The following is a 23,151-nucleotide window of genomic DNA, read 5'->3' on the forward strand; positions in this document are numbered from 1 at the left end:
TCTTAATGCAGGCCAGGATGCCATTGGTCCTCTTGGCCACCTGGGCACACTGCTGGCTCATGTTCAGCCTACCATCAACCAGTAACCCCCAGGTCCCTCTCTGCCTGGCTGCTCTCCAGCCACTCTGACCCCAGCCTGTAGCACTGCATGGGGTTGCTGCGGCCAATGTGCAGCACCTGGCACTTGGATGTGTTCAATCTCATGCCCTTGGATTCTGCCCATCTGTTCAGCCTGTCAAGGTCCTCTGCAGAGCCTCTCTACCCTCCAGCAGATCAACTCCTGCCCCCAGCTTGGTGTCGTCTGCAAATTTACTGATGATGGACTCAATGCCCTCATCCAGATCATCAATGAAGATATTAAAGAGCATAAGGAATCACAGGACAAGACGAAAGCACCCACAGTCCAGGAGTCACACTTCAGTCACACTTCTAAGTCTCCAGACTGAAGACTCGGAACACAAATAAAGATACAGGAATAGATAACTTCATTATCTATAAGCTGTGAACTGCATGATTGTGATAATAAACATGAATGAGGTCACCCCTTAGTTTCCTCCTCACCAAACTGAAGAGGCCCAGCTCCTTCAGTCTCTCTTCCTTATGAGGAATGTGTGCCTGTGTGATCTGCTCTAGGTGATCCTGCTCTGGCAGGGGGATTGGACTGAATGATCTTTCTAGGTCCCTTCCAACCCCTAGCATTCTGTGATTCTATGAGTACTCTCATTCAAGCAGGGGACACTGGGAAGAGACACTGACTTTGTTTCTGCTTTTCAGTAATAAAATGCAAGAGTCCAATAATATGTTGTTTGCATATTAATAGGGAAAGCAAGCTTCTAAGACAAACGGAGCAAACACTGAACATATCTCAGTGTATTTTCTTTACAGTCATTCAGGTTTTGCAGAGCACTTCACCTATTAAGGGACTTATTCAGATTATAAGGTGATGGGACTGAATACAGACTGTCACTGAATTCCCTCAAAATTTAACAGTGACTTTTGTTCAGGATAACAGTGTGCTCAGTTCTATGCTACTCCACAGTCCACCCATCACATCCATACCGCTCCAGCTTAGAGAGAAGGATGTTGTGGGGGACTGTGTTAAAGGCTTGACAAAAATTGCCTAGGCAGCTTTGAAGCACTCCACCCACCTTCCTTTGCCATACAACACTGTGGAACAGGGAGGTATGTTCTCTGTTCTTTGAAGCTTTACTATTGCTCTCATTGTCAGAGGCTTCCACATAAGGATGACTAACACACATGTACCTCTTCATGAACATCAAAAGCTGCTTCTTTGACAGTATATTTTCTTGTCTTCCAGCACCTCTCCTATGAACATAGGCTGAGAGAGCGAGGGTTGGTCACTCTGGAGAACAGAAGGCTTTGATAAGACCTTATTGTGGCCTTCCAGTATCTGAAGGGGGCCTACAAGAAAGCTGGGGAAGGACTTTTTAGGATGTCAGGTGGTGATAGGACTAGAGGGGATGGATCCAAGCTAGAGGAAGAGAGATTTAAATTAGATGTTAGGAAGAAGCTCTTCACCATAAGAAATGGGGTTGTTTATCCTGGAGAAGAGGACGCTCAAGGGAGACCTTATTGCTCTCTACAAGTACCTGAAAGGAGACTGTAGGCAGGTGGGGATTGGTCTCCCAGGCAACCAGTAACAGAACGAGAGAGCACAGTATCAAGCTGTGTCAGAGGCTGAATGTTAGGAAGAAATTCTTCAGTGGCCATAGGAATGGACTGCCTGGGGAGTGGTGGGTGCAGGTGGTGGTGCTGGAGTCACTGTCCCTGGAAGTATTCAAAAAAAGACTGAATGTGGCACTTGGTGCCATGGTTTAGGTGATTAGATGGTGTTAGGCAGTATATTGGACTTGATGATCTCAAAGGTCTTTTCCAACCTAGTTATTCTGTGATAAGGGTGGCGAGACACTGGAACAGGTTGCCCAGGGAGGTGGTGGAAGCCTCATCACTGGAGGTTTTTAAGGCCAGGCTGGATGTGACTCTGGGCAACCTGATCTAGTAGAAAGTGCCTCTGCCCATGACAAGGGGATTGGAACTGGATGATCCTTGAGGTCCTTTTCAACCCTGACAATTCTATGATTCTAAGAAGTGTGTGAGACTGGACATGAGGGCTTCCTGCAAGATGCCATCCTCTAATTACTCTATCAAAACCAAGGTGACTCATTAAAATGGGCTGAATACAGCTAGAAAGGCTATTTCCTATCTTAATTCCATTTTAATTGTGAGAGCAAATCAATAAAACTTTGGCATCCCCCTTTAATTCTGGTTCCTAAGTGTCCAAATCAATAATATGAGAAAACTGCTCAGGAAAAGCAGACATGAGCACATGCTTACCTTGAGTGCCTGCATGGGCAGTCTGAACCAAGAAAGCTCCCATAAAGCAGCCAGCTCCATTAAAGAGAGTTAAAAAATGCATGGAAATCCCTCTAATTCTTTCTGGCACAAGCCAGAACGAAAGTAAGGAACCTTAGGAAGGAAGCAGATATAGTTACAGATTAAATAGAACAAGTAAATGATGGTAGAAGATAGATAAAAATGAAAAAAAAACACCACCACAACCAAACACAAACAAAAACTGTCTCTAAGAAAGAGTTTCCATGTCTTACAGAGAGGATTTACTTGCTGCAGAAGGGCAATCAGATGTGTTGGTATGAACCCTATTAGCAAAATGCTAACTAAACTTTCAATGAAGCTCCCTAACAAACCATCCCACATGTATCTATCAATATTCCATGAGTATGTAAAGATCTTTCCCTCACATGGGTGGTATCACCTTTAAAAACCTCAGGCACAGCAAAACAAGAGAAACACTCCCACACTCAGCAAGCATAAAGACATCAGATGTGGTATTTAACACTGCAGGAGAGTGAAACCTCCTGGGCCAGAGCCAGTGCAGTAAATATCACTAGGGCCACTAGTAAATACTTCCAAGTTAAGGTAGGCCACTGGATTTGGAGTTACCTTGCTTTAATACAAATACACTCTTTCCCAGAGTGTAACCCCCAGTCACAGCTATTTCTTAAGACATTTTCCTTCACTTCCTTGCTAAACCAGAAGCAGCAGCAGCTTCAGTGGTGAGGGGGAAGCTGTAGCCTGCCATTACGGCATGGGTGACTATAATCAATCCCATCAGGTGCAATTTGGATAAACAAAGTTACAGTAAGTGTTTATGAAACCTGTTCCTTCTGAATAACTTTCCCTGATTATCACAACCTCTTATTTCCTAATTGCATACCTTGAGTTCTCACCCACACTTTTTCTCCAAGCCCCAGTGTCTCCCAGCCTGCTCTATTAGTTGAGTTTGCATGACCTTCATCCTGAGAAACTTGTCAGGAGAGGATCCTGTTTGGATGCTGAGTTGCCTGAAGCATCTCTGAATACAAATGAAACTTTGCAGTCATCATCTTCCACTCTTTTTAATTTGGATATCCAAATGAAAGCTTTGGAAACATATTAAAGAAGAGAAAAAAAACTGTATCATGGACAGTTTTCTTTCCTCATTCACACTAGGAACCAAAAGCCTGAGGGCAAGAGAAAGCAGGTGAGCCTGGGACACCATCTGTAGCTGCAACAGCACAGTCTAAAGCATTGTACAGTGTGTGTCCTAGCTAATTAGAATCACCAAGAGCCTAGAAAGTTTTGTTATTCCTCCTTTCTAAAAAGCAGGGGTGCAAAACATGCAGTCTGGCTAAATTCAGTCTGGGTAATTGCATCCTACTTACCTAAATTACCCCTGCTGTTCCAATTGCATACTCTGTTCTTTGCTTCTCCCACGGCGCTGCCCCGGACCATTAAACAGCTGCCACATTCCACCCTGGAGACTATTGCATTTCATCAGTGGGTGAAGTGATCCCCAATATATCCTCTGAACTAACCATGCTTTGAGACCTGTTGATGGGCAGATGATAGTCTTGCTGCACTTCAGCAAACACCATACAGCTGCTAATTTTTTGTAGGGCAAAGCAGCTAGAGTGCAAGTGACCACTGGGCTGGCTTACCCTCACCAGCAATCCCACGTACTATGGAGGCAAAGGATAATATTCTATCACAGGATGAAGCTGTTTCCTTGGGTTTTGTTTGTTTGTATTTGTTTGGTTGTTTTATTTGCTTGTTTGGGTTTTTTTTGTGTCTTGGGTTTTTGTTTGCTCTTGTTGTTTTTTTTTTTTTGTTTGTTTTCAATCATTGATCAACCAGGTTGGAAAAGACCTCAGAGATTAGAATAGAAGAATAGACCAGACCAGGTTGGAAAAGACCTCAGAGAATAGAATAGACCTCAGAGATCAAGTCCAACCTATCATCTAACACCATCTAATCAACTAAACCATGGCACCAGGTGCCTCATCCAGTCTCTTCCTAAACACCTCCAGTGATGGTGACTCCACCACCTCCCTGGGCAGCACATCCCAATGGCCAATCTCTCTTTCTGTGTAGAACTTCTTCCTAACATCCAGCCTAAACCTCCCCTGGCACAGCTTGAGACTCTGTCCTCTTGTTCTGGTGCTGGTTGGGAGAAGAGACCAGTCCCCACCTGGCTACAACCTCCCTTCAGGTAGTTGTAGACAGCAATAAAGTGTCCCCTGAGACTCCTCTTCTCCAGGCTAAACCACCCCAGGTCCCTCAGCCTCTCCTCATAGGTCATCAAGTCCAACCTATGACCTAACACCTCCATGACAACTAAACCATGGCTTCAAGTGCTACATCCAATCCTTTTTTGAACACCTCCAGGGACAGTGACTCCACCACCTCCTTGGGCAGCACATTTCCTTGGGTTTCTTAGCAGTATTTTTGGGAGAGTTTGTGGTGCTGTTTTTCTTTTCTTGTTTTAGTTATTTTCTATAAACAAAAAATAATAATCACTGGGATTTAAAAAAAAGCAATCTCCTAGTTAAAAAATCCAAGCCAGGGTTGCAAATGCAAGCTATCAGAAGCCCATGAGATCTGTTCTAACAGGATGGAGGAGAGAAATTATTTTATTACTGGTTTATTTTATTCTTTAAATACTATCTCAGTGCTAGGGAAGCATTAAACGTTGATGTTCTGATATTCTCATGCCACCTGAAGCATGTGATTACATAAAAACTCTTATCAAAAGGATACTGATATATGTTGTATAAACACAATTGAAAGTATCAGGGCTCAAATGGAGATAAAGAGTTCAATATGCCAAATCTAGTTCCTCTAACTGAGCACTTCAGAAATGAGATATCTCCTCTCCTCCTTCTGATTACTAGAGTGAACATTTCTGGATAATGTACTTGCAGGTCAAGTAAATTATGATAATAATTCAATTTGACCTTCTGCATAACAAAGGCAGTAAAATGTCAGAAGAGGTGAAACAACTATCTAAGAGTCTAGGCTGCCATTGCCATGCATGGAGATTCACTGAACAGTTCTTGAATGGCAATTCAGTTCAAACTGCATTTAGAAAGCAAGAGCTCAATTCAGCACCCTGAGTACAGATGCTCAGCACTGCCTGAGATGCTCTGGTACACCTTAGCTGTCTTCAGGGAGCTGTGGGAAGATCATGCTTTTCTCCAGCATCACAGGAGGCCACACAGGTACCATGAAGAGCCCACTTGCCCACGTCCATAGCCTAGCTACTCCATGAAAAATGGTGTCAGACATCTATGTGTGGGCAAGTGAATGGAGGCCCACATTCCCATCAACTGCAGCAGCAACCTACATTTCACAGTATCACCAAGGTTGGAAGAGACATCAAAGATCACCGAGTCCAACTCATCACCACAGACCCCATGACTAGACCATGGCACCAAGTGCCACGTCCAATCTCCTCTTGAACACCTCCAGGGATGGTGACTCCACCACCTCCCTGGGCAGCACCTTCCAATGATGAACGACTCTCTCGGTGAAGAACTTTCTCTTCACCTCCAGCCTAAACTTCCCCTGGCACAGCTTGAGACTGTGTCCTCTTGTTCTGGTGCTGGTTGCCTGGGAGAAGAGACCAACCCCTTCCTGGCTACAACCACCTTTCAGGTAGTTGTAGAGAGCAATGAGGTCCCCCCAAGCCTCCTCTTTTCCAGGCAAAGCAATCCCAGCTCCCTCAGCCTCTCCTCATAGGGCTGTGCTCAAGGCTTCTCACCAGCCTTGTTGCCCTTCTCTGGACACATTCAAGTGCCTACTCTGAGTTTTACCACATGTATGTCTCAAATTCAGACTTAGTCCCATTCAACTGGGTTCTTGAGTTACACTTCTTTAATATGTTTCCAAAGCTATCATTTGGATATCCAAATCAAAAAGGATGGAAGGTGATGATTGCAAAATTTCATTTGTATTCACAGATGTTTCAGGTAACTCAGCATCCAAACAGGATCCTCTTCTGACAAGTTTCTCAAGCTGAGGGTCATGCAAACTCCCATAGAGCAGGCTGGGGGGCACTGAAGCTTGGAGAGCAAATGTGAGTGAGGTCTGAAGGTATGAAATTAGGAAACAAGAGGTTGTGACTCTCAGGGAAGGTTGCTCAGAAAGAACAGCTTTCATAAACAATCGTGACTTTGTTTAGCCAAATTACACCTGATGGGATTATTATTTATAGCCATCCACACTACAATGGCATGCTACAACTCTCTTAGCAAGATGCTTAATCTTTATTTCAATTGGCAAGACAACTTCTCTCTGAAGAGATTCTAATCAAAATCTCCCTTTAAAAGGAAGAGGAAAGGATTTCCTTCCTTTACAAGGAAGGCAAAACACCCACCACCCCCACTCCCGCCAAGACACACCACCACCAATCCCACTCCCAAACAGCCACAAAACTCCCTAAACCCACCAAGGCAGAGCTTTAATTTTGGTCTAAAGATTAATGTAATCTTCCAGCCACTGGACTTCCGTTGTGTCCCAGTGTGCTAGATTAAAAAGCCTTATTCTGCCAGTAATATTCTTCTCCTACAGAAGCACAAGAAGTAAGCAAGCCACCTCCTAACCTTTTTTTGTGTTAAGCTAAACAAAGAAAGTCCCAGTTTTCAGTTATACTTAGCCTGTAACCTAGAAACCACATTACCTGCCTAGAAACCTGTCTCAGTTAAGTACTTGAGAGCTATCAGATGAAGAGGCATTATGAAAGTGGTAAGTATTTAAAACTAGGGAAAATTACCTTTTTAGTGACAGACTGTGACCCACAGCTCTCAGTAGTTTTAGAGTGCAAGAATGAAGCTGAGACACTGAAGTTATTTCCTGCTCTTAAATAAAAATCTGAACATTTCTGGGGTTATACTGGAACAATAGACACTCAACCTGTAGAATTAAACACCTGCAGAGATCAGCTAGTCAATTACTTTATCTGTGTCTCTAAGTGAATGTTGATTAGAGTATTTTTTGTGTGTTACTAACATTTTTTTAAGCTCTGCAAGGTAAAACACTGGTAAACACTCTGTGTGCTCCTCAGAAGAAACTAAGTCTCAGGAATATCAGTGTAGGTGAGGAAAGGTTAGCTATGGAACGGAAAGAAGATACAGAGCACAATCAAGAGCACATCTACATAATTTATGGATGGCAGATGTGAGCTAAGCTCTACTTGTCCTCTGCAAAACAGGAGTGTTTATCTCTGACTGTATGTCACAAGCTAAGGCATGATGCTCTGTGCAGGCATGTTCATAGGACTCCTGACTGGAGCACAAACAAACATCTTGCATCTGCCTATAATGTTCTCCCAGCTAGCCTTTCAGATGAATTGTGTTACCTGCCTGTAAGTGTTCTGTGGCAGTGCAAAACATGTAATAATTCTATTAGCTGGACCCATAAATGAAAAGGGTTAAGCTAAACTGCTTCACCTTTCTTTCACTGTGGCCTGAAAAGTGCTCATAGACCATAACCACAGTTCAGCTGTCATAGGTTTATTTGCTCTTTCTGGGGTAAATCAACACAGCAGAGTTCAGGTCAGAAAGAACCTCAGGAGCTCATCTGGTCCTGCCTGAAGCAAGTTCAGCTTCAAGCCCAGTCATGCATCCAAGCCCAGAGTCCCACTGTTCTGATCATCCTCCTGCCTAACAGTGGATTACACACCCCAGGGACCTGATGGGGCCATGCTACCTTCCAGTTCATCTGGAACAACATAATTGCTCACTCTGAGTTACAGCCAGCAAGACACATTATGCTGCTCTGAAGCAGGTAAAGTACAGATCTGCTCATTAAACTCATGGAAGAGAGCCAGGGATAAAACATCAGATGATAGTAATTATTTTTAGGAAGCTGATATCATTCTCTGCAAATCAGGACACTCTTGCTTTAGCCTATTAGGTTTTACTTACAGGAGGGAGTTACCAAGGCTTCAGCCACTCCAAGTAGGATGTACTGAGGAACTAAGTGGAAGCAAGGCATGGAGGAGACCAGGAGAACCTCTTTGGAAAGTGTCTGCTCCACCTGAGGGAAATGCTTTCGGTGTATTTCGGAGAAGCCAGCAACCACCATGGAAAGTGCAGCAGATAACTGACCTACAACTGGGTGAAAAGCACAGAGAGCATTCACCAAGCTTGTATTTCCAGGATCACCATGCATTTAGAATGAAGCCTTTGGAGAGGAGAAGCAGCAGCTCCCCCAGCTCCCACTGTCCAATGTTTTGGTGTTCTGGACACCAAAACATGAGTAAAGATTTATTTACACAAGCCTAACTGTAAATACATGGCAAAGAGAAAACAGCACAGAAAGAATTTAGGAATACCAAATGAATGAGAGAAGAAAAGCCTTTCTGAGAAGAAAAGCTCCCTTTAAGGAAGGTAAAAAAGGAGGAGAGAAAGAAACAAGAAAAGGCAGCAGCCTCAGAGAAGAGACAGGGCAGGGACAAGATTACCAAGCAGAGGGAAATTCTTCTATTCAAGCCGCAGCAATAAGAGTCTGAAATAGAATCATAGAATCAATAAGGTTGGAAAAGACCTCAGAGATCATCAAGTCCAATCTGTCACCCAAATACACACACACCCTGCTTGCTTGCCCATTTGTTTTCTACCCAAAAAGAAGTAGAGCAGGAAGTACTGGAATACTAAGGTTGCAGACCATAGTAGATGGGCAAGAAAAAGAACAACAGTGCATGTCATACCTCAAGCATTCCTACATTTGTCCCTTTCCCATCACAGCAGAGCTCCCTTGAACTACTCCTGAAAGCTCATGTGCTGGACTGCTCAACATCTTAGAGTGAGATAACCTTTAAAGACCTCTTCCAACCCAATGCATTCTATGATTCTGTGAGATGAGCTGCACTACTGGAAGATGTGATCTCCATTTTTCTAAGTGTTTACACATAAACTGATGGATTACAGTTGCCTCCTGCCATCTTCAGCTGTTCTGGCTCCACAATACATTTCAAGATACTACTGCACATGCAAAGCATGAAGTCTTACCACCTGCCCCAGTGGCAGGGCACAAGTACTGCACTGGCACATAGGGCTGGAAAAGAAACCTCTACCTGTGTTTCTTCCTAATGTAAGACTAAAGATTCTAAGAAACCTGGGTGTATTTTAAATACTGCACACTTCAGCACACATTGTGTACAGCACACTATTGAAAACGTAATGTTTCATATTTCTTGAAGTTGACAGTCTGAAATGGTTGTAGCTTCTCAGAAAACAAAGCAAGCAAAGTTTTCAAGTGAGTCTCCTGAACCTAAAACATTTATACTTCTAATGTTTGGAGCTCTCAGTGATTTTGAGTAAGTTTGTGATCCCTCAGCATTTCTAAGCTATAATGTCTGGATGTGAAGAGGAAGTTCTTCACCACGAGAGTAGTGAAGCCCTGGAATGGGTTGTCCAGGGAGGTGGTTGGGGCACCGTCCCTGGAGGTGTTTAAGCCCAGGCTGGATGAGGCTCTGGCCAGCCTGATCTAGTGTGGGGTGTCCCTGCCCATGGCAGGGGGGTTGGAACTAGCTGATCCTTGTGGTCCCTTCCAACCCTGACCAATTCTATGATTCTATGTCAATACAGGTGTGACAGTTTGGTTTCTTCTGGCAGCTTTGGTTCAAATACCTGGACTAGATTTTCACATCTCTCTTATAAAGCCTTGTCTCACTTCATGACTGGAAACTTTGACTAGATTTGTAACATATATAAGTTGGTCTCTTTAGGTGCCAGGACAGAAGCAGCAGAAAACTCATACAGCTGAGTGACTTAGCTGTGTTACATGTTTGCTTGCATCTGTGTTTCTTCTCTCAGCAGCAAACTATCACATTTTTCTACTGGCAGTTTTCCTGCATTTTCACAACTTTAAATACCCTCCCCCCTGCCTAACCTGAGGCTTGGAAGCTGTTTTGCTGTTACAGCCTCTCCAGTGCTTAATAAGAACATCAATGAATTATTGCTTGAAAATTGATGTCAGGAGGGAATCCAACAGCATTTTTTAGGCAATGTATCTTATCAAGGCCAGGTATAAAGCCCTCAAGGAGCTTCTTGTAATCTACCAAAGCAAGAGTTCTTCTAGTGAAAAATTATGTTAGTACTAAAGAAACCTCAAGCTGTTCAATATTACTACACAGTGCTATATTTTAAGCATTCTCCTTACTAAAAGCCAAAACATTTCAGAAAATGCAACCTCTGAATGCTCAACAATTGTAGTATTTCTTTTAAGACACTATGTGGCAGAGGAAGAAACTGAGAGCCTTGGAGACCTGGTCTTCCACCTATCTCTTCCCCTGTCAGTCCTCTTTAAAACAAACAGCTTCAAAATGACTGTTTGAGGCTTTGGTTTTATAGAACAGGTTGTTAAGGGAACACTTGGGACTCATTCTAGGGCAAGGTGGTTTATGTTATCTAGAGACTAAGGCTGTATTGGACCTTTGTGACTCCTGATCTTATGTGCTGAGTAAAACAGGTCAAAAAGCTTTCCTGGAATTAATACTTGCTTAGACTAGAACAACTTTTAGGGAGAAATGGTCACCATCAACTCTCAAATCACTTCAAATAGACATTGGACTGGAGGCTTGCTGTTGTGTACTGTATGAAGAGCTATTCATCATGTCACTCTTCCACGGAGTAAATCCAAGAGTAATAAGACATTTCAGCATAAACAGGCATTAAGAATAACAGAGCAAGAACTTCTGTGGCTTAGGTACTTCAGCTAGAGCCTTTTGCCTGTAGCTGATAGACAGCTATCCAGCAGACACACACCTTCAGTTCTCTGCTAAGTCTTCTAGTCTACTGACTAGAAGACAAGCACCATAAAATATTAAAAAGAAAAAAAACCCACAAACCAAATCAATAACCAACACCACAAACCCCACAAAAATGACAACCCCAAACTCCCACAAAGAACCAACTATAAAACTGGAAAAAAATTAAATTAATAATTGTTGCAGTTTTAGGGAGAGGACAGAAGCTCTTTGCCCCTCTCCAAAGGAGTAAAAGAAAATGCTCCACACAGGATGGAAAGAATTGCAAGCTTAAATGGAAGTACTATTCACAACTGCATACAACAGTAGAGAACCATCCAAAATAACAGAAATTCATATTTAGCCTCAGCCCAGCTGTCTCCAATCTGGACTTTTCCAAGATCTCACTAGGCCAGAACCTTCCCAAAACCTTAGAATCATAGAATCAATAAGGTTGGAAGAGACCTCAAAGATAATCAAATCCAACCTGTCACCCAACACCTCATGACTGCTAAACCATGGATCCAAGTGCCATGTCCAATCCCCTCTTGAACACCTCCAGGGATGGTGACTCCACAACCTCCCTGGGCAGCACATTCCAATGGCCAACAACTCTCTCCGTGAAGAACTCTCTCCTCACCTCCAGCCTAAACTACCCCTGGCGCAGCTTGAGACTGTGTCCCCAGGCCAGGCTTCAAACCCACCCCCATACCTCTCTACCTGGCCCCCCTCCTCCCATGTCTCTAGGCCCAAATGGTGATGAAGAAATTAGCTTTGCCCAAGCTGTCAGCAGGCTGCTCAAGGTCAAAACCCTCCCCTGAAATACCAAATAAGAGATAAGGTCTGGCTGGGAGAAGAGAGAGAGAGAGGAAAAGGCAGAATTGACTCTGTAGTCAGTTTATATAGAAGATAAAGATGCAATATTATGGGATGGAATAACAATGTCCTGTGCCATTCTCCTTGGGATGGACAGACTGTCCAGCCCTCTGGGAGGACCTCTCTATGGCTGGACAGCTGTTCCTTAAGCCACAACAATAAGCTAAGTTTATCAAATACCTTTTTCATAAAGAGGTCAATATATTTGGGAGACAACCTAAATTCACATTAAGATTTTAATGGGTTTTTTCCAAGATCATATCTAATTTACAAATAAACCACCAGCTATAGAGTCTATCATCAGTAAATTTGCTGATGACACCAAGCTGGGGACAGGAGTTGATCTGCTGGAGGGTAGAGAGGCTCTGCAGAGAGACCTCGACAGGCTGGACAGATGGGCAGAGTCCAACGGCATGAGATTTAACACATCCAAGTGCCAGGTTCTGCACATTGGCCACAACAACCCCATGCAGTGCTACAGGCTGGGGTCAGAGTGGCTGGAGAGCAGCCAGGCAGAGAGGGACCTGGGGGTGCTGGTTGATGGTAGGCTGAACATGAGCCTGCAGTGTGCCCAGGTGGCCAGGAGGGGCAATGGCATCCTGGCCTGCATCAGGAACAGTGTGGCCAGCAGGAGCAGGGAGGTCATTCTGCCCCTGTACACTGCACTGGTTAGTCCACACCTCGAGTCCTGTGTCCAGTTCTGGGCCCCTCAGTTTAGGAAGGAGGTTGACTTGCTGGAACAAGTCCAGAGAAGGGCAACGAAGTTAGTGAGGGGCTTGGAACACAAGCCCTATGAGGAGAGACTGAGGGAGCTGGGGTTGCTTAGCCTGGAGAGGAGTAGACTCAGGGGTGACCTTATTGCTCTCTACAACTACCTGAAGGGGGGTTGTAAACAGGCAGAGGTTGGTCTCTTCTCCCAGGCAACCAGCACCAGAACAAGAGGACACAGTCTCAGGCTGTGCCAGGGGAAGTTCAGGCTGGAGGTCAGGAGGAAGTTTTACACAGAGAGAGTGATTGCCCATTGGAATGGACTGCCCGGGGAGGTGGTGGAGTCGCCGTCACTGGAGGTGTTCAGGAGGAGACTTGACAGGGTGCTTGGTTACATGGGTTAGTTGATTAGGTGGTGTTGGGTGATAGGTTGGATGCGATGATCTTGAAGGTCTCTTCCAACCTGGTTTATTCTATTCTATTCTAAAAAGTAACAGATCACACTTTGCACCCAGATGCTTATTACAGAGCAATCAGATATTTCAGTTCAATATTGTCCACAGGGTTCATTCTTGAGAACTCTTAAAGCACTGAAATTTTCCAGAACACCATTTAAAAGTCTTCCTCTTACAAGACTTGAATTAAAATATAGTTATAGGTTGGCTTAACACCAACAGCCTATTTATACTTCCAATTTTGCTCCTGAAAAATAATTGTGAACCTAATTAACTCCTGGCAAAAATATTGGCACTTAGAGGTCCACTATATTTGCAGGTGCAGTCATCATATACTTGGATATCTAAAGCCATTGTCTGTACTCTCAGGTATTTTTATGCCTCAGGTAATTTACCACCCCTAACAGGAGACTATTTTAACAAATGATGCTATTAAGAATAAACCACTACATATATTCTACTGGTGCTCAACATTAACAGGATGGAACATTATTAGTACTAACTTGAAATTTCCATGGTTTGAGGAAAATTATTATCTGAATGTGCTTTTTGTGTTTTAATGCAGATGTTATTTTAAAAACTAGGGTAATTGCAGCCTGCTGTGTTACATGCATCTGGTTTGTATAAAACTTAATAGCACTCTTAATTAGGCTAATTTAGTCAGATTAATACCTCTGTGTGTGTCACTGCTCGCTGTGTGCTTGCCATGGGGCACTGAATTAATAGGAGCACACTGAGAAAATAGTAGTTTATAAATATTTTTGTCTGAGGTTTGTAATGCAGACTGGAAGATTAAACAAAAAAAAAAGAAGAAAAAGTAGTAAGTTTAATGAGAGTATCTACAAAAGGGAATATTTTTAATTGAATACAGAATGGAAGCTGCATCTCTGATTGTACTAGATGTGGCTGACGTCAGAAGACAGACGAAGGGGATCTGTCCAAATCCTAGAGTGTAAGGAGGTCAGGGTAATTGGAAAGACAAAAACAGAAAACAGAAACAAACAAATCACATCAGTGTCAGTGGAAGGAAGCCCAACCCCTGCTAAAGTCATCAGGATATAGAATAGAATATAGAAAGAATAGAATAGAATATAGAAAGAATAGAATAGAATAGACCAGACCAGACCAGGTTGAAAGAGACCTTCAAGATCATCAAGTCCAACCTATCATCCAACACCATCTAATCAACTAAACCATGGCACCAAGCACCCCATCAAGTGAATGATAATTATATCTGCATTATATATATATATACACACACACTATACATAGTGGTGAACTTGGTAGAGCAGGGTTAATGGTCAGACCTGATGATCTCAAGGGTTTTAGCCAACCTGAATGATTCTATGATTTTTATTTATTTATTTATTAATGCAGAAGCAAGAGCAGCTTGCAACTAAGAACAGGAGAACAAACAGCCTTACTTTCTTTTTAGAACAGGATACAATTAACCAGGTTGGAGGAGACCTTTGAGATCATTGAGTCCCGCCTATCACCCAACACCATCTAATCAACTAAATCAATGCACCAAGTGTCTCATCCAGTCTCTTCCTAAACACCTCCAGTGATGGTGACTCCACCATCTCCCTGGGCAGCACATCCCAATAGCAAATCTCTCTTTCTTGGAAGAACTTCTTCCTAACATCCAGCCTAAACTTCCTCCGGTGCAGCTTGAGACTGTGTCCTCTTGTTCTGGTGCTGGTTGCCTGGGAGAAGAGACCAACCCCCATCTGGCTACAACTTCCCTTCAGGTAGCTGTAGACAGCAATAAGGTCTCCCCTGAGCCTCCTCTTCTCCAGGCTAAACAACCCCAGCTCCCTCAGCCTCTCCTCATAGCGCTTGAGTGTGACTGTCTCTGAAAGGAGTGCCATTCTATAAGCCTGATACTCACAACGGAATAGGCTTCTTTGTACCACACCTATGAGAAAGAGATAATACTTCACCTAGGGAGACCCCTCTTAGCTTTACTTTAAGTGAGTGTTTGAAGATCTGTATAATTATCCCATACTAGATCTTAAAATGCTAGACAGGAAAGCTGTACCTGTCCAAGTAACCTTCCACCTGTGAAATGTTCAGTTTGCTCAGTGGGAACAGAAGCCCATCTTTTGTTTTCACAGAATCACAGATTGTTAGGGGTTGGAAAGGACCACAACAGATCATCCAAGCCCACAAATCCCCTGGGCAGCCTGTTCCAGTGCTCTGTCATTCTCACAGGGAAATTCTTTTCCTCATGTTTCCATGGAACTTCCTATGTCTCAGCTTCCACCCAGTGCCCCTTGTGCTGTCATTGGGCATCACCAATAAGAGCAAGCACTCTGCACATATTTACAAGCACAAACAAGGTCACCCCCAGCCTCCTCCTCTCCAAGCTAAAGAGCCTTCAGTTCCCTCAGTCTCTCCTCATAAGGAAGATGTTCCACTCCCTCCATTTTTGTGGCTCTGTGCTGGACTCTCTGAAGCAGTTTGCTGAGGTCCTTCATGAACTGAAGGGCCCAGAACTGGACACAATATTCCAGATGCAGCCTCACTAGGGCAGAGTAGAGTGGGAGGAGAACCTCTCTCAACCTACTAAGAACTCTCCTTGTAATTCACCCCAGAATGGCATTGGCCTGCTTGGCAACAAAAGCATGTTCCTGGCTCATGGTCAACCTTCCATCCACTAGGACTCCCAGGTCCTTTCCCCCTTCGCTACTCTGCAGCACATCAGTCCCTAACCTATACTGATCCCTGGGGTTGTTCTTTCCCAGGTGCAAGACTCTACCCTTGCCCTTGTTTAATTTTGTTAAGTTTCTCCTTGCCCAACTCTCAGCCTAAGTCTCACTGAATGGCAGCACAACCCTCCAGTGTGTCAGGCACTCCTGCCAGTTTTTTTTTCCCATCAGCAAGCTTGCTAACAGTGCACTCTGTGCCCAAATTCAGGTAATTGATGAATATATTGAATAGTACTGCTTCCAGTACTGACCCCTGAGGGACTCCACTAGATACAGGCCTCCAACTAAACTCTGTTCCATTGACCACAACTCTGACTTCCTTCCTTCAACCAGTTCACAATCCAACTTGTTAATGAAGAATATATATAAAAACTGTGAAGACACATGTATTTTATACTTACTAATGTAAATTGTTGGAGAATGTCCTGTGTCCTTGAAACTGAAGAGATATGAGTTAATGCAATCCAAAATAGGAACCAGAATCAGCAGTGGCACGATGCTTATCACATTCATTGCTGCAACTGGCAAGACAAATCCACTGAAGTGCAGGTTGGAATTCATGGTTTGGAGATAATATCCTGAGGGAATCTGTATTGAAGAGTAAACCCCAATCCATTAGTATATAACCAGGTACCTTTCATGGGTAAGATTTTTACTGCATTTGGAAATTTCTCCAACTCTTTTCCTTCTGGCTAAGTCATAGCAAACCCAAGTATCTGCTGGCCAAAAGGAACAACCATTCATGAAGAAAGCCTCTCAGATAATGACACTCTCATTCTCTGCCAGAACATAACATTCTTCTGCTTCATTTGCTCCTGAATTTAATAAATGAGTTTACTTGATGATACCCAGTTAGAGCTACCAGCCAATACACTAAATGGTTCTGCCTAATCCTTTAGTCACTTCTTGTAGACAGTGTTTAACAGAGTAGAATTTCACAACAGCAAGATGGAGAGTTATGCTGAACTTCTGAGTGTGTACTCAAGGTGGAAGCAATTTTTAAGACACTCTTGCCAGAACATAGCTTTAAAAGCTACAGGGAATGGAGATTTGGGCCACAGTCTTAGAACCAGCTTAATGTAACTGATAGGAGATATAGAGAGGTCTTCCTTTGACTTTTGGGAATTGAAAAGAGAAAAGAAAAGAATATTGAGATGAGGAAGCCACCAATGGCAGTCAGCAGTGTAATTATGTAGATTTGTAACACTGTCCCTCACTTCAAAAGCAAGTAATTCCTCCTACTTGTGTGAAGCCCTGCAGAAGATCTGTTGAGGTTATTAATCCCCACCTCCAAACACCACCACAACAACAACAAAAAAAAAACCACAACCAAAAAATCCAACCCACCAAAAAAATCCCAAATAACAACCAAAAACCCCCTCCAAATCCTAAACCAATATCTTCTACCAACAGATTTTCAGTTTGCTTAGTTTGAGAAATCTCCATTAACTAAGTATTGCAATTTCATGTGCAGCAGGAAATGATAATCCACTCCATGTTGCAGCCTGATGGGAAAAAAAGAGGTAACTTGAGCAGTTCACAGAGTACAGTCACAACAGAGCTGGATGCAAAAGTGTTTCCTTAAGGAAGGTTGTAGACAGGCAGAGGTTGGTCTCTTCTCCCAGGCAACCAGCACCAGAACAAGAGGACACAGTCTCAGGCTGCACCAGGGGATGTTGAGGCTGGAGGTTAGGAGGAAGTTTTTACACAGAGAGAGTGATTGCCCATTGGAATGTGCTGCCCAGGGAGGTGGTGGAGTCACCATCACTGGAGGTGTTCAGGAGGAGACTTGATAGGCTGCTTGGTCGCATGGTTTAGTTGATTAGGTTGGATGATAGGTTGGATGTGATGATCGTGAAGGTCTCTTCCAACCTGGTCTGGTCTATTCTATTCAGTTTCTGTTTTCAAAGATTTCTGGATTTCTGCAGCATTCTGCCTGGCTGTTCAACATGACTGGTAATGCCAAATCCAGGTAGAATATTACTACTTTACAGCTGTCTGAAAATTAATATATAGTTAGTAACTGGGCTCATACAGAGTTTCTCATCAACAGTTGTAGTCGACGCTACTCACTGGGTGTCTGTTCAGTGCTAAAGTATTACTCAAATGCTAGCTCTTAAAAATATTTTTCACCTACATTCCACCTCCAAGAGAATATATAAATTGTAAAAGAGTGAATAAGTGGCAACAGAACCACGAAAGACCAGAATTGAGCCAAATTTTCTTGGCTCCTTCTTTCCACCGCTTATTGCAAATCAGCTCTGACTTATTAATAGGAATTAAAATATCATCAACATGAATCACAGGCACTGAAAGCTGTTAACTTAATAATATGGGGGGAAAAAAATGCTATTCATCTTTAGGGGGAAAAAAAAAGATACTGATCTATGGTCTAGTCTATAAAAGAGTAATAAACTTATTGGAAATTCTGCCAAAAGAATAAAAGTCCTCTCTTCTAGCAGTGCAAACACTTATCTTTCCTAGATATATACCTGGCTATTACAGCCTCAATTAATGGTATCTGGTTCATTTCCATCTAGTCATTAATGCACAGCCTCAGGCACATGTGCACATTTGTTGTTTGGAGATTCAGGGTTGGTTTGTTTGCTTAGGGGTTTGGGGTTTTTGTTTTGGAGCTTTTAAGGAGGGTGGAGGGATGAGGATGAAAGAGGAGAAAGAATGAGGCAGATGGATGGGAACGTAGGGTGATCAAAGAGCATCTGGAAGGGCATGGGGCAGCATTTTGGGTGCCATTTATGCAGACAGGGTGTGTAGACAGGGAGAGGTCTCTCCCAGCTCAACAGGTCAGACAGCCACAGGATCACAGGATGCTAGGGGTTGGAAGGGGACCTCCAGAGATCATCAAGTCCAATCCCCATGCCAGAGCAGGACCATAGAATTTAGAACAGGTCACACAGGAAAGCATGCAGATGGGTCTTGAAAGTCTCCAGAGAAGGAGACTCCATAACCTCTCTGGGTAGCCTGTTCCAGTGCTCTGTGACCCTCACAGTGAAGAAGTTCCTCCTCATGTTGAGGTGGAACCTCCTGTGCTGCAGTTTACATCCATTGCCCCTTGTCCTATAATGAGGCAGAACCGTGAGTACTCAACACCAAGCAGGGGCTGGAGCTCTGACAGGGTGGTGTACACCACCCACCCCAGTGAGGACCAATGCCTTCACCCAGATGGAGCTACTGAAGGTAGAAAGAGATATGCAGACCTTGAGCTGTGTGTGGTGCCTCAACCCTTCTCCTGGCTGGAGATGGGAGGCAAACTTGCCTGCAGAAGGTGCACTGGTGGAGGACAGCCTGCAGCAGGTGGATGAGCCACAGACAACAGTCAAAAGGCTGTATAGTATCAGGGAGGCAGCAATGGATATAGACAGCTGGATTCAAATGCCATCTGAACTGAACCCACAGCCTATGGCCAAACAGTCCCAAACCACCACACCCAGAAATAAGGAAAGCCAGCAATGGTGGGGAATGGCAAATTATAAGGGCTAGAACAAGCAAGAGGAAGGAAGCTCCATCAAAGCCTAAGGTGACCCTGTAGAACTGATTCATGGCTCTACAGACTGAGGAGGACAAAAAGCCTGCATCTGGTAGGTCCACAGACCTAAGCAAGACAGCCAGACCAGCTTCCTGTCATATAACTACTACAGCCACCAAGAAAATGTGACAGGTGATAGCAGTGGGTGAGTCTCTGCTGAGAGGCACAGAAGCACCCCTTTGCCATCCTGACCCACAAGATAGACAGGTGTGTTGCTTACTGGGGCCTTGCATCAGGGCCATAACAGAGATTTTTCCAGACCCTGTACATCTCACTGACTATTATCCATTGCTACTGTTTCACATGGGCAGCAACACAGCAGTAAGCAATCTAAAGAACATCAAGAAGGACTACAAGGCACTGGGAGTGACAGGTTGCATGAGGTATTGAGCAGCCTGGTCTAGTGGAAGGTATCCTTGCCCATGGAAGGAGGATTGGAATGAGATGATATTTAAGGGCCCTTCCAACCTAAAACATTCTGTGATAGCAAGAAGGAATAAAGGAGTATACAATACATAGTTGTAGGAATTTCCTTAAGCAGCATTTTAAAACCAGTAAGCAAATATGAATTGATGAGCCTGCTTAGAAATCTGTTTGTTTTTTTTCAGTTGCCAGAGGGTAAGCTACCTCAAACTTCTGCTTAGCCAGGATCATCCAGACAGAAATGCATCTGAAGGAATCATGTCAGCTTAAGCAGCTTCTTGTCACATTTGCATTTATATAGCATACACATACTCAGAAGTGGGAAGAGCTACACAGGCTGATGGAGTGGCTGTGCTTGTTTCCACAAATGGGAACCCACCCGTTTCCAGTCTAGGCCCAGCAGCCCCGTAATCCTGACAAAACAGCAGCAGAAATATGCAGCCAAAAGAGAAAATAAAGATTTTCTACCTCTCCAGAGAAATAAGTGAACTTTTAAGAAATTGGAATAAGAATTCTGAGCCTGAGTCTCTGACAAATGCAATATGAGAGCATGAGGAGCACAGGACTCTAGAACTACAGCTTCCATCAGGAAGGGTTCAGAAAAATAAGTAGCAAGCAGTCACATAAGCTCTTCAATGAGTCTTGAGCAGGTCAGTTCTTCTTGTTTGATGAGATGAGGGGACATAGTAAGGTATATACTCTAGTCATGAGGTCTGTGATGACAGGTTGGACTCGATGATCTTTGAGGTCTCTTCCAACCTTAGTGATACTGAATATTCCCAGGTAAGTAAAACTATCTCCAAGGTTGCTTTGCTAGCAAAGCAAGAGTTAAAAACCTCCTACACCTAGAGACACAGTAGTAAACACATCACAGTAGGTCTCAACATTTTTCTTTCACAGCTTGTGGTGGGTTGAGATTCTGCCCCCCCCCCCCCCAACAGCTCAGCTGGAAGCAAATGAAAGCTATATTTGCAAGCAAAACTACAATCTACGAAGAAATGCAATGAATATGTACAAAATATACAGGATATACAATAATTACAGGTATTTGCAATTAATAAACAGCACAAGGACCTCCCTGGTCAAGGACCAGGGGAAGCTACTAGCTTTTCCCTCTCTGCCCCCCACCCCCTTGTACAAAAGGGGACAGAAACAGAGAAGTTAATACCAGAACAACTCAGCCAAGGTCAAGCAGAAGCAAGTTAGTATCCCTCCCAGAGCAAAGAAGAGAGAAGAGAGAGAAATTGTTTTGGGACAACTAGTTTTAGTCTCTTATCTCTTCCAATGGGATTGTTTAGAATTATCTTTATTTTTCTTTTTAAACCCAATAGAGATTTATTTACATTTTACTACTTTGGTGTTCAAGATCTGTGAAAAAATTTAAAGGCATAGCCTAAAACTACCACACAGCATAACCTACTGAAACGATGTTAAAGAAGGCCTCAGGTGATCCATTAAGGCAAGCAGGGGAAATGTCAACAATTGTCTATTTTAGTCTTTCCCTCCCCCCAGTAAGAAAGAAGATTTACCCAACAGCTTCCATTCCAAATGAAAGGAGATAGCCATGACTACGGACACAGCCTGTACTCACCTGCATAACACACGTCCTGTACAGAATCTGGAAAGCGAACAAGGGGAAGAGCTTGGCAAGCAGCTTTGTGCTTTCCACCTGAGTCTCACTGTAGTGACCACCATGGTTTTCCTTGGCATGATCTAGCCAGTTCACCGTGCCTCCGCGGAAGTAGCGGTGCCGCACGCAGCTCGTTTTCAGGGCAGCGGCTATTACCCCAAATGTCGTCAGCAGGGAACTGTCTGTGAACAGACATTAGACACTGGTGTGTTTTCACTTGCTGCCCAAACAAAACACTTTGGGAGGGAAGAAGACAACCTGATATATTCACCTTTTTGGGGAAAGGGAAGGCAATAACTCTCTGAACTACCTGAAGGGAGGTTGTAGCCAGGAGGGGGTTGGTCTGTTCTCACAGGCAACCAATGACAGAACAAGAGGACACAGTCTCAAGATATGCAGGAGGGAGTTTAGGCTCAAGGTGAGGAGAAAGTTCTTCACAGAGAGTGTTGCTAGCCATTGGAATGTGCTGCCCATGGAGGTGGTGGAGTCACCATCCCTGAAGGTGTTCAAAAAGGGATTGGACATGGCACTTGGAGTCATGGTTTAGTTAGTCATGAGGTGTTGGGTCATAGGTTGGACTTGATGATCTCTGAGGTCTTTTCCAATCTTATTGATTCTATGATTGTATGAATAACAGTCTGGGTTTGTTCCAAAACATGTTTGTTTTTTTTTTTGGATGACAGCTCACAACCTACAATCCAGTCCAACACCCACAGGGAAAAGTGCCTTTTGCTACTAGTAATTTAACACATCATAGAATCAACCAGGTTGGAAAAGACCTCCAAGATCATCAAGTCCAACTGATCACCCAACATTGTCTAATCAACTAGACCATGGCACTAAGTGCCTCATACGGCCTTTTCTTAAACACCTCCAGGGATCTTGACTCCACCACCTCCCTGGGCAGCACATTAAAATGGGCAACCTCTCTTTCTCTGAAAAACTTCTAATATTCAGCCTAAACTTCCTCCTGCACAGCTTGAGACTGTGTCCCCTTGTTCTGTCACTGGTTGCCTGGGAGAAGAGACCAACCCCCACCTGGCTACAACCTCCCTTCAGGTAGTTGTAGAGAGCAATGAGGTCTCCCCTGAGCCTCCTCTTCTCCAGGCTAAGCAACCCCAGCCTCTCCTCACAGGGCTGTGCTCCAAACCCCTCCCCAGCATTGTTGCCCTTCTCTGGACAAGTTCAAGCAACTCAACATCTTTCTTGAACCGAGGGGCCCAGAACTGGACACAGTACTCAAGGTGTGGTTGGGCAGGTAAAGTACTACTTTGCTTTGCTTTTGCTTTCTGTTGATTGAAAGAGGTAAGTTTGCAATTCAGGACAGTATTGAAATATTGCATATCTGCTGAAGTCCATCAGCAAGGGAAGGGTAGAAGTGGAGTGAGAAGGGAACTCAAATGAGGACTCATGAGAACAGTAAGGAAGGGCATTTTATTAGCTAATATAAAACTATTTGGCTGTTCAGCATTAACCTCTAGACTGTTAGCACTATTGAATAAAATCTGAAACAGCATATCAGAGCTTGCTAACACAGAGAGTTGGCACAGCTTTGTTGTTCTGTATGACTGTACTAGGCAATCATTCTTGCCATTCATTGCAAGTGATGCTGGAGATTATTATCTAGACTACTTCAAGACCAAATCTGAAGGCTAGCAAAAATCTGCAGAATTCCAGAGTGACTGAGAGAAG

At 43.7% G+C, this 23,151-nt stretch overlaps 1 protein-coding gene across 2 annotated transcripts in view; it reads right to left on the minus strand.

Annotated features, from left to right (window-relative positions):
- Positions 1-23,151, minus strand: part of SLC15A5 (solute carrier family 15 member 5) — a 51,760-nt gene that overhangs the window by 13,432 nt on the left and 15,177 nt on the right. For both annotated transcript variants that reach the window (XM_068141662.1, XM_068141663.1), the window contains exons 4-7: positions 21,421-21,641; positions 16,261-16,447; positions 8,285-8,473; positions 2,355-2,486 (exon numbers count right to left, since the gene is read on the minus strand). In XM_068141662.1, coding sequence (XP_067997763.1) covers positions 2,355-2,486; positions 8,285-8,473; positions 16,261-16,447; positions 21,421-21,641 — 729 coding nt within the window. The remainder of the gene's footprint in view (positions 1-2,354; positions 2,487-8,284; positions 8,474-16,260; positions 16,448-21,420; positions 21,642-23,151) is intronic.

Source organism: Melanerpes formicivorus, unplaced genomic scaffold (genome assembly GCF_026170545.1).
Source record: "Melanerpes formicivorus ecotype bairdi unplaced genomic scaffold, bMelFor1.0.p_v2 SCAF_8, whole genome shotgun sequence".
Taxonomy (NCBI): domain Eukaryota; kingdom Metazoa; phylum Chordata; class Aves; order Piciformes; family Picidae; genus Melanerpes; species Melanerpes formicivorus.